We start from the raw sequence: 14,175 nt of genomic DNA, 5'->3' as shown, positions 1-14,175 counted from the left end.
TTATTAAAGTGAAAGCAAAAAAAAAAAAAAAAATGTCGGAACTTTAGACAATTCCCGACACAAATTTTGCAGAACTCTGTTTTTTCCTTCTCCACTTGCACGTGGCACTGTTTCGAAAATAGATAAAATTATAAACATAAAAAATAAGAACGTTACTTGTTATCCTATCAAAAGAAGGCGAAAATCCTGCTCACGTGAGTACGTGTCTTTTTAAAAACATTTACATAACCTTTTTATATTTATTTATATATCTGTTTAAGCTTTTTTTGTCAGTGTACTAGAAGGAATTCAGTTGATTACAACCCTTTCTGCGTGTTCTTTACATTTCGATAGAAATACCCTGAATCCGACGGCGCAATACTACACCGTTCAATACTGTAATACTGAAACGAAGCTGTTCTGCTTGAAAAGGGCGGCATTTTCTTCTTATTCATATTTATTTCGATTCTTTGCTTTAAAATACTAAAGTAATTACGTGTTTACTTTTTTAATATCCTATTTTCCTGTTTCGGATTATTTTACTAAAGTAAGCAAAGCCTCATTATTTTTCAAAACTGTTTTTGTTGTCTTTGTTTTTCGATATTTCGTCGATATTATTTAGTAAGAGTGTTTAGCAGAAAAGCCAACAAACGACTACCCGAAAAAATAGATATACAAGAAATAAATGTTACCGTAGTCAATAAAATTTTTTTTTGTTTTGAAATAGTTTTTAATGCTCTTTACTTGAAATAATTTCAGCGAGCCGAAATTAAAACGAAATTTGAGGCGATATCTACTTAAATGAATTTTTATATAAACTACACATGCCATAATCGAATATTCCTCAAGCACAAAATAACGGAAAACATTAAAATATGTTTATAAATATTCCTTACGTTGACGAAACTCTCTTAAATTGTTAACACAAAATGCTCAGGTGCCCCTTCTTCAAACTAAAAACGGGGCTCTCCGTTTCAAAGTCGCAGTCATTTTGATCTTTTTTTTAACCGATTCGTGAATTAAAAAAAAAAAACTACTTAAAAATACAAACCAATGAACTTTTCTACCATAAAAGTAACTTTTATTGACTATGGTAACATTTATTTCTTGTATATTTATATTATTATATATATAAAATTTTATCTTTGTAAGGGAAAAAAGTTGATATAAAAATATATTTTCGCGTAAATTATCCTTACTTTCATCATATTTTGCTTAGGGTAAAATCTCTTTACACCCCCCTGCTTTTCAAAACTTACCATACTTTCATCAATCAAAGTCCATTTTCTGTAGGCTGCTTTTGAACCCAGTAAACGACGGGTACTTCTGCTAGTATATATATATATATATATATATATATATATATTATACGCTCTCACTCTCTCTTTCCCTTTTCCTCTCTCTCTCTCTCCAAGTATATATATAGCCATACACACATGCATGTTATATGCTCTCTTTCTCTTTCTTTCTCTCTCTCGCTCTCTTTGTGTTTAACATTAATAGTCTCTTTCTTTTTGGCAACTGGTTTAATATAAAAAAGAAAAGGAAAATTCCAACTGCTGACTCACAATTTGACATAATTTCAGTGTTGTATAGTGTACTTCTCACATGAGCAATATTTCTGACAAAGGGAGAACAATTGCTGTTTCCCCGAGTTTAAATATGTTCATATAACATTTATTACTGTCTTGATTTTGGCATTATAGAGGTATTTCTTTTTTAGAGGTATTTTTAGAGGTATTTCACTTTTTAGATACAAGTTCGATTCGTCAACACCTAAAACAACATGACTGTCCACATTTTAAATTAGGAAAAAATCCGAATTGAAAACACGAAAATCATTCATATGGATCAAAACGTAAAAAGACTAAAAAAATACTGGAAGCTCTATATATAAGAACTAACCAGCCAAAAATTAACAATGCAAATTTTCAAAACAGTAATAACATTTTAAAGCGCATGGGTACATAATCATTCCCTATATATATATATATATATATATATATATATATATATATATATATATATATATGGCGATTAAGCTACACTGAATATTCCGCGTTTCATACACTCTAGGACTCTTCAGGCTTATGCGCGAATTCTGTGGTTGATTATCGTTTTCATATGCTCCTCTTCTATCGAGATTTTAGTTAGCCAATCCGCTTTCTAGTATCCACCGCGCCCTTCCTATCAGCTATTGGGCATGCATTTTATCGGACAAAGGATCTGTTTTAAAACTAGTTTAGTGGTTTTTGTTTTTTTATTGTTAGTTTATATATAAATATATATATGTGTACATAGATATATGCACATATATATATACATATATATATACATACATATATGTGTGATCGTTTATATATATTCATGTTAATTAATTTATTTTTTTAAATTCATTTATTTGTTTATTTCCTATTCTTTTTGTTTGTTTTAAAACTATTTTGTATCGCTATCCTAGAGTAAAATTTATCTTGTGAACACAGTTATTTGCTATTTCTCTTCTACAGTTTAATAGATGTTGGGGTTCTTTAAAGTACAGGATAGCAAATTTTTCATGAAGGCATAATCTACATGGGTCGTCTAGGTCCCTACATGTTGTAGCTTGTTTTATTATTTTCCATTCGACTACCGGCGAATGTCCGCTTTCTTTGAGTTCACAGTGTTTATTCGCTAGTGTTGTTTTTATACGGTGTTTTTATTGTTGAATGTACTTTTGTGGTCATAGTACCCGATACTAGTACCATATATATATATATATATATATATATATATATATATATATATATATATATATATATATCACGGCATAATCGCGTTGACCCATTGGTTCACGCCAGATTACCGAAGTTAAGCAACGTTGAGCTTGGTTAGACTAATGTTAGAACATTTGGGAATTTTAGGCGCTGTATGTGTACTCCGCTTATCTCGGCATTAGTTTTTAATCGTCCTGTACATACAATTCACTTGCCACAGGTATTTAACAATGTCGACTCGGGAGAGGTGTTATTGGAGATTGCGCATCTCCTGCTACAAACATTTCACGTGCAGGCACCCCTTCGTGTGTATCCATAGTCTGTCAAAGGTATATATATATATATATATATATATATATATATATATATATATTATACGCTCTCACTCTCTCTTTCCCTTTTCCTCTCTCTCTCTCTCTCTCCAAGTATATATATAGCCATACACACATGCATGTTATATGCTCTCTCTTTCTCTTTCTTTCTCTCTCTCGCTCTCTTTGTGTTTAACATTAATAGTCTCTTTCTTTTTGGCAACTGGTTTAATATAAAAAAGAAAAGGAAAATTCCAACTGCTGACTCACAATTTGACATAATTTCAGTGTTGTATAGTGTACTTCTCACATGAGCAATATTTCTGACAAAGGGAGAACAATTGCTGTTTCCCCGAGTTTAAATATGTTCATATAACATTTATTACTGTCTTGATTTTGGCATTATAGAGGTATTTCTTTTTTAGAGGTATTTTTAGATACAAGTTCGATTCGTCAACACCTAAAACAACATGACTGTCCACATTTTAAATTAGGAAAAAATCCGAATTGAAAACACGAAAATCATTCATATGGATCAAAACGTAAAAAGACTAAAACAATACTGGAAGCTCTATATATAAGAGCTAACCAGCCAAAAATTAACAATGCAAATTTTCAAAACAGTAATAACATTTTAAAGCGCATGGGTACATAATCATTCCCTATATATATATATATATATATATATATATATATATATATATATATATATATATAGTAATTTATAAAATATATATAGCGATTAAGCTACACTGAATATTCCGCGTTTCATCCACTCTAGAACTCTTCAGGCTTATGCGCGAATTCTGTGGTTGATTATCGTTTTTATATGCTCCTCTTCTATTGAGATTTTAGTTAGCCAATCCGCTTTCTAGTATCCACCGCGCCCTTCCTATCAGCTATTGGGCATGCATTTTATCGGACAAAGGATCTGTTTTAAAACTAGTTTAGTGGTTTTTTGTTTTTTTTATTGTTAGTTTATATATAAATATATATATGTGTACATAGATATATGCACATATATATATACATATATATATATATATACATACATATATGTGTGATCGTTTATATATATTCATGTTAATTAATTTATTTTTTTAAATTCATTTATTTGTTTATTTTCTATTGTTTTTGTTAGTTTTAAAACTATTTTGTATCGCTATCCTAGAGTAAAATTTATCTTGTGAACACAGTTATTTGCTATTTCTCTTCTACAGTTTAATAGATGTTGGGGTGCTTTAAAGTACAGGATAGCAAATTTTTCATGAAGGCATAATCTACATGGGTCGTCTAGGTCCCTACATGTTGTAGCTTGTTTTATTATTTTCCATTCGACTACCGGCGAATGTCCGCTTTCTTTGAGTTCCCAGTATTTATTCGCTAGTGTTGTTTTTATACGGTGTTTTTATTGTTGAATGTACTTTTGTGGTCATAGTACCCGATACTATGATCACAAAAGTACATTCAACAATAAAAATATGTACTTTTTTGGTCATAGTACCCGATACTATGACCATATATACATATATATATATATATATATATATATATATATATATATATATATATATATCACGGCATAATCGCGTTGACCCACTGGTTCACGGCAGATTACCGAAGTTAAGCAACGTGGAGCTTGGTTAGACCAATGTTAGAACATTTGGGAATTTTAGGCGCTGTATGTGTTCTCCGCTTATCTCGGCAGTAGTTTCTAATCGTCCTGTACATAAAATTCACTTGCCACAGGTATTTAATAATGTCGACTCGAGAGAGGTGTTATTGGAGATTGAGCACCTCCTGCTACAAACATTTCACGTGCAGGCACCCCTTCGTGTGTATCCATAGCCTGTCAAAAGTGTGTATATATATATATATATATATATATATATATATATATATATATATATATATATATATATATATATATATACTTCAGAATAAAATTATCTAACAATCAACTGGTACGGAAACCTTCAAATATAAGTTTTACAAGATAATATTAGTGGCAGCAATATTCTATAAGTACTATCCCACCTCAGTAAAAATTGCTAGAGCAAATAAATAAAATTTTTGTCTTACATAGAATAATAAAAATATTTTGATTTGAAATTTAAACATTTCACGTCATAAATTTTTAAATTCATTGAATAACTAAAATTTTATATATATATATATATATATATATATATATATATATATATATATATATATATATATGTGTGTGTGTGTGTGTGTGTGTGTGTGTGTGTGTGTGTGTGTGTGTCTGTGTGTGTGTGTGAAATTAAATAAGCAGAATCAAGTCTCAAGATAGTTTCAACGTTTAGTCTTCATATGAAGAAGTCTTTTTCAACAATATAAAAAAGTTAAACGTTAGATATGGAAGACATTTTTGTTTTAGTCGTTTTAAATATGAAATGTTTTGCATGCAACCTTGGTTTGATATTTTGCGAACTAAAACGTTTAGAGCTGTTTTCAATGAGCACTATATATATTTGGATATTAAAATAAAATCACACCAATCATATTTTTTGTAAAATGTATTGGATGTTAAATTTGAAAATAAAAATGCTTCTATTTTTTATTAGTAATATATTACTACTTATCAGGGCTTGGTTTAAAAGGTTATCACAACCAAGGACGGTAGTGGGAATAAGCCCACACCCCCTAAAACATGTCCTCATGGTGTGCGTATCAAAGAGCCTCTAATAATGACATCCATCTTCTGGCCTTTTCGTGTGGTTTAGCTACTAAACCCGGCGAAACTGTTTATACTAACTGAAAAAAGGGGGCAAATGCGGTCCACTGGCGCCTTTAAACCAGTCACTTCGGGCACGTGGGGCTCGTAAACTTTAAATGGTAGCTCACCTAGGAGAAGGCAACTCTGATTCAAAACCTCCGCTGCCTTGCAGGATTACCCCACCAGGAGAAAGGCTAAGAGAGTAAACCCCAACAGAAAATCCGGAGACGGAGTTTCTATAGCAGCCTGACTTTATATTGGAATCACCGGCAACTACTGCAGCGCAATTAGAGTCAAACTATATCGACTCTGTCTTTCCCTTGGATCTTCTGGCTTCGTGGAGAGGGCGGGGGCTGCTGCATGGACAACAGCTATCTTCCCATATCACCCTGCCCAGCTTATGTAGTTCTACTGTTACACCATCGTTTCCCGAGACGGACGGTCCTGGATATGACCTTAAACTATATCCGATGGTGATGCCCCAGCTTGCGGGCTTTGGGGAGTGTGGAGCCACCCTTTAATTGCAATTTCTCCCAGGTCCACTCTGACCCGGAGTGGTAGTACTTGTTAGGGTGCCAACTATGGGTTAAAAATAAAGCGACTTGAAAAAAATATATATATATTCTATTAAAAACTTTTTCTTCAGAATCACTGGATTCGACAGTAAATAACCTGAAAAGTGTTGATATGCCGTAAAACAAAAGCAACCAACTAACCAACCGAGACGGGCGGTTGCCAACAACAAAATATCAAGGCTAAAAGTCACTTGCTGATAAGTATTGATGGATTGTCAGTTGAATGATGACTAATAATATGAGAGGATTGAAAATGACGATCATGATTAAAAATAATGTCATGTTACTGAATTTTGTAGATGAGGATTGATAATTCGTATTATTTGGACTACATCTTACATCTTGAGTGTCATTTTTCACAACGTTTCGGTCGATGTAACCTCCAAACTTCTTCAGGTGTATTTTGTCGAACTTGGGAATCTTTCTGTCGAAATCAGTAAACTTTTTGTACAAACCGGAAATCTGCACGGAATTTCGAACGTTAACCGTTTATTTAATTCACGCGGGTAGCATGCTCTCGTTCCGTCAACCATGACGGCGTGGAAGTCCTAAGTAATTCGCAAAGCTCCAGGAATAGTGTAACTTTACAACTGAATGTTATCAATCACTATATTCACTACCCCACGGGCCAGTGCGGACGAAAGTAGTATGAATATTGGGAATCTATAACCTTACTCTTTTTTTCTATTTGATGCACAATCTTGCCACTTAGCAAATCCATCAGTATGTATTACTACCGACTACACCACACACACACACACACACACACACACACACACACACACACACACACACACACACATATGAATAAAAATAAAAATACAAACGGTGGTTGACGGTATCAGAATTAAAAGGAAAACCTAAAATCGATAAATGGTTATCGACGTTTCGTCCCTATTTCAGGGGACATAATCAGGATTGAGTTTAAAAATGCTGAGGAAATAGGCTACAGACCACATGCGAGTGAAAAGGAAAGGAACTTTATGTTATTTTTTACTCTTAATCGATGCATATATATATATATATATATATATATATATATATATATATATATATATATATATATATGATTTTATTTGTATTTTTTGAATCCTTTTCAATGAGGTTTCATAATCTGCGTATTCATTATTTTTTATTTTTTTTTTTTTGCGGTCTGTTATCCTCATCTTCATATCCATTGTTGCTGTTTCACCACGTTTCGGCCAACTCATCCTCTGGCCTTCTTCAGGTGGATTACATAAACGTAGTGAAACACCAACTATGGAAAGCAGTGATTACTGGGAATAAAGTTACAAGACTTAGCATTCCTATCCTGAAGAAGGCCAAAGGATGAGCTGGCCGAAACATGGTAAAACAACTGCAACTATGAAGATGAGGATAACCGTCCGCAAAAAAAAAATTATGCATATATATATATATATATATATATATATATTTATAGTTAATAAAACATGTTAAAATGTTGTTTTATATATGTATATATATATACATATATATATATATACATACATATACATATATATATATATATATATATATATATATATATATATATATATATATATATATATATATATATATATATATAGGCATAAAAATAAAATAAAAATATCAGCGATGGTTGAAGTTATGTTGTTTTGGAAAAAGAAAAACCGAATGAATTTATGAAATGATCAACGTTTCGTCCCTATGCAGAGGACATCTTCAGGATATTAAAAGGAAAAATGCAAAAAAAAAAGAAAACGATCATTAACCATACGAAAATGAAAAGGAAACAGTGTTAGAATCCTACCCATATCGGGAAGGAAACTATGTGTGTGTATTCTCGATACGGGTAGGATTCTAACACTGTTTCCTTTTCATTTTCGTATTGTCTATGATCGTTTTCTTTTTTTGCATTTTTCTTTTTAATATCCTGAAGATGTCCTCTGCAATAGGGACGAAACATTGATCATTTCATAAATTCATTCGGTTTTTCTTTTTTCAAAACAATATATATATATATATATATATATATATATATATATATATATAGTAATTGTCTGTATTTTTGAGAAGAGGTTTGTTTATTGAGATTGTCGGACTGACTTCCTCATCTTGGTTGCTATAATCACAACGTTTCGGCTGTTTTGCCCCCCCCCGGTCTTCATCAGATGTTTTGTATCGAATCGGGGAACCGTTTGTTAGGAGTCTCGAACCCAACCCTTTATTATTATTATTACGCCGTAATAATAATAATAATAATAATAATAATAATAATAATAATAATATATGTATATATATATATATATATATATATATATATATATATATATATATATATATATATATATATATATAATTGTTGTATAGTTCAGTTTTCCAGATGCAAATCCATTCTGAAACTCCTGTGTTTTCCAAATGCTCGATGAAAAAAAAAAAACAAAAAAAAAAAACGAAGCATGTTTATAGTATATTTATTTATACAAACATTATAGGTTACATGTGTGCATACATGTTTCAATAGTACCTCTGTTTTGAGGGACTATTTCATCAGACCGAAAAATATAAATTATGGAACCAAACCAAGTCCTTTTTAAATATAGAAAATGAATAAATCTTGAGTTTGTTTCTATTACTGATTGTTTTGTTTGTGTCTGATGAAATGGTCCTTCAGAACAGAGGTACTATCGAGACGTGTATGCACGTATGTAACCAATAATGTTTGTATAAATAAACATGGTCAATATATATATATATATATATATATATATATATATATATATATATATATATATATATAATTCAACGTAAAATGATACTCCTATTTCCCGGTCATTATAACGTTTTAGGACAGTTGACTAATATTTTTTCCCCCAACAAAGCGGACAGTTTATGTAACATGTAATCGCCCATAAAAGTTCAACTTCTCCCCTCTAAAGACAGCGCATAAAAAGTATATCCTATAATAACAACAAAACGAAAAATCGCTTAACTGCCCTAAAATATAGAATGTCTAGGAATTAAAGAGACCATTTTATGGTAAATTTATATGCGAAACTGATCCTGCACTCAAAATTCTAATTATATTTTTTGTTTGTTTGTTTGTTTATGTTTTTAGGGTTTGAGAATGTTTACGCGTAATTGCCTAAAAATGTAGAATTTTGTTTTTAGTGGAGGGGGGTTAGATTTCGCGAAAAGTCTTAATCTACAATAATACACGCGGTTCGATTTATGCCGAATGATGGAATGAAGGAAAAAGGAAGAATATCTTGTCTAATGTCAGATTAATGTGAATTTGTCGGCGCATAAGGCACACGTGGGCTTCGATAAAGCAAGTTTTTTCTTTTCTTTTTTTTTTTTTTGTAAGTGTTACTGCGCGTGCGTGAGTCAGTCTGTCTCAGTGCGTGTATTCTGTGGCGGGAATAATCTGACGCGTTTCCCGCTCCGAACTGACCACGCTATTTTTTTTTCTTCTTCTTCTTCATATTCCTCCGGCTCTAAGAATGTCTACTAAATCAGCGCTTTAAAACAAAAAATACAAATGGAAATTATTTAATCCCATGTTTTTTTTTTAATGACTTGGATTAATGTTTGCGTTATTGATGTGATATAGCAGCCGTCTGTTTTTTTTTTGTTTTGTTTTTTTTTTTTTTCATTTTCTTTTTGTTAGAGGCGATTTACCGATTTTTTTTTTTTTTTTTTTCGTATGAAAATGGCTACTTCGAAGAAGCGGGTTTGTTGCACTGGATACAACGCTATTCAAAGAGGAAGATATATTTTCGGGACATCGGAGGAACTCCGGCAAAACCTACTGAGTGGTGTCTCTCGCTGGTCTTCGGCATTTTCAAGCCACTGGAACCCCACACTTTTCCGGCCTTCTCATTCTTGCACTATTTCCTAGAAATCATTTAGTATGTATAAGATATCGTCCAATCATTTTTCCCTACTATCTCCCACGGACACGCTCGAACAGAGCGGCTTCTAGTTGAACTACCCTGTACCCCGACGCCCCTCTTTCCCTTGGGCACTGTATAACCCCGGGTTTCATTGTACACCTTTAATCACCGAACCTGTACGTACCTCCTACTTTTTTCCCTCTTTCTAACCCTCTTTTGAGGAGCTCTTACGCCACGTATATAATCCAATATCTCACACGCTTCCCATTTACCTTGTACCATCTCCGTATGTCTATATTTATGTTCAGTTCTTTTCTCTTATCGCTCCCCTCTATTCTATATGTATACAAAAAAAAAAAAAACTCTTTTATAACCTGTTACTTACTCTTTGCTTAAGTATATGTAACAACTGTATAAGATAAGTGTTGGTTTCCTTGTTTTAATATATTTATCTACATTTATATAGTTTCATATGGCTATCTAAATCCACTCACACATTCAAATCAATCTCTATCTACACTTATCACGCATACATATAGACACACGTACGCGCGAGCACACAAGCATTTTAGCCTAACGACCCCCTAAAGAAAAGGTACGCGGAAGCCTCTGTGTATCTTAATTGCCATAAATATGTAAATATATTTTTACAAATATATATATATATATATATATATATATATATATTTATATATATATTAACAAACGCGCACATATATATTTATATATACGTATTAATATTGACATAAACACGTACACATACGCACACATAGACACGTGTGCATACCCACCTATATATATATATATATATATATATATATATATATATATATATTATGCATTATTTAGCCTAATGAGATTCTCTACGGGGATTAAACATGGGAGCCTCTGCGTAGCTTAATTGCCATAACTATATTTCCATAACTTACTGCATATATATATATATATATATATATATATATATGTATGTATATTGATAATTACATACACACGCGCGCACTCACATAAAATACCACGTGTGCACTATTTTGTGGGTTTACACCTATAGATACTATTCATCAGTTCTTGCTACCCAATACATACGATCTCACTTTTCATTCTCCCTCTTCAACTAGATTTTTACCTGCCGGTACCTACCAGTCTACCCCGGCAGCAACCACAACCGCGCCTAACGTACCTACCCAGCCCACCTGAGACACCTGTCCGTTAACTCTGCCTACTTTCATCCTGACGATACTTCCGACCTTCTTCCCCTCTCTATCTCTCTGTCCCCCCTTTCAATCTCTCTCTCTCTCTCTCTCTCTCTCTCTCTTTCTTTCTCTCTTCCCCTGTCCCTCCGGTCTATCTCTAAGTTTTAAACAAATGCATTGTGCTTTACAAACATCGAATTGCGCTAATTGCAACTATGCCCACAATCTTATCCAATCGCCCCCCTCGCACGGGAGCTGACCAAAAGAGGAGCGAAGTCCGTCTGAGAACAGACCGATATCGGTGTGGGACTCCGACTGTAAAACCTTACTGAAGAGACTGGACAAAAGACATGTTTGATGAAGTCATAATCGAACCCGGAAAAAAAGGCAAAAACAAAAAGAATGAAAAGTTAACATTATTTTTAAAGCTATACATCTTTTCTGGTTAAGCTATGCACACATGTATGTATAATTCAGACGAAAATAAAACGAAAATTTACATCATACAAGATGGCTTTAGGTACATTCTTTAGATATCTGCATCCAAAAAGTACCAGATAATACTTATGTTTGTCTAATCAGCACTTTAGAAAAGTACATACCCAAATTTCTACCGAAAGGTTTGTTATCATTGTTAACCTACCATCCAAGCTACTTATATACCTATACATATAATATATAGAGTTATATATTAAACATGTATAAACATATTTAAATGGTTTATAGTACGTAAAAAGTGGACACAATATATATATATATATATATATATATATATTTTATTTTAAGAAAACGGTTCAAAGAATTCCTAGATAAATTTTCTTTACCTACGCTGTCGAAAATATATATAGTCCAGAAAAGAACGGAAATGTATCCTGTTTAAAAGTCTTAAAAATTAAACGAAACACAACAGTACATTCTCGTTCTAAAAACAATTACTATGTATGTATACCTATATGCATATACATATTTAAAGAAGTTTATACCCTAGGAAACCAGCACTTACGAAAGTAAGTACTATAATTTTTACTGAAAGCGTCATTATTATTGTTTTTCTATCATCTAAGCTATTAATATATTTATAATATACGTATAGTATATGTAATTATATATTTAATATATATATATATATATATATATATATATATATATATATATATATATATATATTTCTATAGAGAGATGATGCTATGGATATGTTGCTTATGCAAATAACATACATATAGATTGAAATATATGTGCGCACAACGATGTAAACACCAGCCGATGTGATATGCAATTAATGATCTAATAATCCCTCTACATTTTCATGTGACCCGCGGTGATATACAAAGGGTCAACATTATCTATGGACTTAAAAACTACCAGCAACAGACACAACAACAACAACGACAACAACAACAACAACAACAACAGCAACAAAGTAAAACATTTATTAGGAATAAATGATAAAAATATTTAAAAAGTAAATAAACTTTAATTAAATAATCTGAATAAAACAAACAAACGCAAAAAAACAAACAAAAAAAAAACGCTTTCAATTGATAACTTTATCAAAGTTCTTACAATGATGTTGAAGGGAGCTCTCAATTTCATAAATTCGTCCTATATTTACCCACTGCATGCCATTCTAATGGTCTCCTGCCTCCTACAGGTAAGTTTTCTATTTTTATTTCTTACCATTTTTTTTTTCTTGGTCTTTCGTTTTACCCATCTGAACCGTAACCCTAACCCTAACTATTTCCATCGAGGAGATAGTGATCAATGATATATCTTTAAAGAGGATACCTTACAAAAATGCACACACAGACATACTCCTACTAAAACCTTCGTCCTTATAACATTGTCCCACCTACAAGATTAATATATTCATATCATACAAAAATATCATTTTTTTAAAAATATAATTATCCAAAGACAGGTGCTCCGTCGTTATAGACGTCATCACTGTGGTTGAAACTGGCGAGATTCGAAACCTGTACTTGATTATTTCTGCCTTCTTCCATCCCTTGCCCCCCCCCTCTCTCTCTCTCTCTCTCTTTCTCTCCCTCCCCTCTCTCTTTCTCTCTCTCTCTCTCTCTCTATATATATATATATATAAATTTATATATATATATATATATATATATATATATATATATATATATATATACACTTATGACTTGGAGTACACATGTCTTCATAGCTCAGGTATTAACGTCAAAGGAAAATAAATCGTAAGCTAATTGTTTTGGTTTCGATTCTCGATGGTGGCGCATGATTCATTTTTTAAAAAAACTTTTTAAGTCATTGCTATATATTGGGTACAGTATAATATAATAATAAATACGAAATCTGCATTAATCAAAATATCATATTTAAGCGCATCTTACGACTGGGCAATGCAGGGCGGCCTGCTAGTATATATATGAGCCTAGCTAGTATAGATAGGTGACTATGTCGGAAGGCTTATGTATACTCCACCGAATGGAGAAATTTCCGGATTGATATCTGGGGGCGCATTGATTCACTGGGAGAGATGCGTCCCCAGTCTTCGTTAAGATATGCATATAGGAGAAAAAAACAAAAAAAAACTCTGATGTAAAATCTGCGGTCTATTCGATACTCTGTCCTGTGGCAATCATTTGCACCGGCAAATATTAACAATAATAACAGAACGTGTGGTTGGTTCTACGCAAAGCCTTCACTACTATAAACAAATCATTTGTGTAGATTTCCGAAACTTAGTTGTTGTGGCGGAACCTCATACATC

The 14,175-nt window shown here is 32.3% G+C and overlaps 2 protein-coding genes across 3 annotated transcripts in view; one reads left to right on the top strand and one right to left on the bottom strand.

Moving 5' to 3' along the window:
* LOC145247297 (histone-lysine N-methyltransferase SETMAR-like) overlaps positions 1 to 14,175 on the bottom strand; it is a 121,308-nt gene that overhangs the window by 51,101 nt on the left and 56,032 nt on the right. The window lies entirely within an intron of this gene.
* Positions 11,217 to 14,175, top strand: part of LOC145247296 (uncharacterized) — a 155,135-nt gene continuing 152,176 nt past the window's right edge. The window contains exon 1 of one of the 2 annotated variants that reach the window (XM_080108917.1): positions 11,217 to 13,077. In XM_080108917.1, the coding sequence (XP_079965043.1) occupies positions 12,991 to 13,077 (87 nt within the window). In that variant the 5' untranslated portion in view covers positions 11,217 to 12,990. The remainder of the gene's footprint in view (positions 13,078 to 14,175) is intronic. The other variant, XM_080108918.1, reaches the window with a different exon arrangement.

The sequence above is a fragment of the Euprymna scolopes genome, chromosome 25, assembly GCF_053919585.1.
Source record: "Euprymna scolopes isolate OS-2025 chromosome 25, ASM5391958v1, whole genome shotgun sequence".
Classification (NCBI taxonomy): Eukaryota; Metazoa; Mollusca; class Cephalopoda; order Sepiida; family Sepiolidae; genus Euprymna; species Euprymna scolopes.
This window is presented reverse-complemented; position numbering and strand designations above follow the sequence as displayed.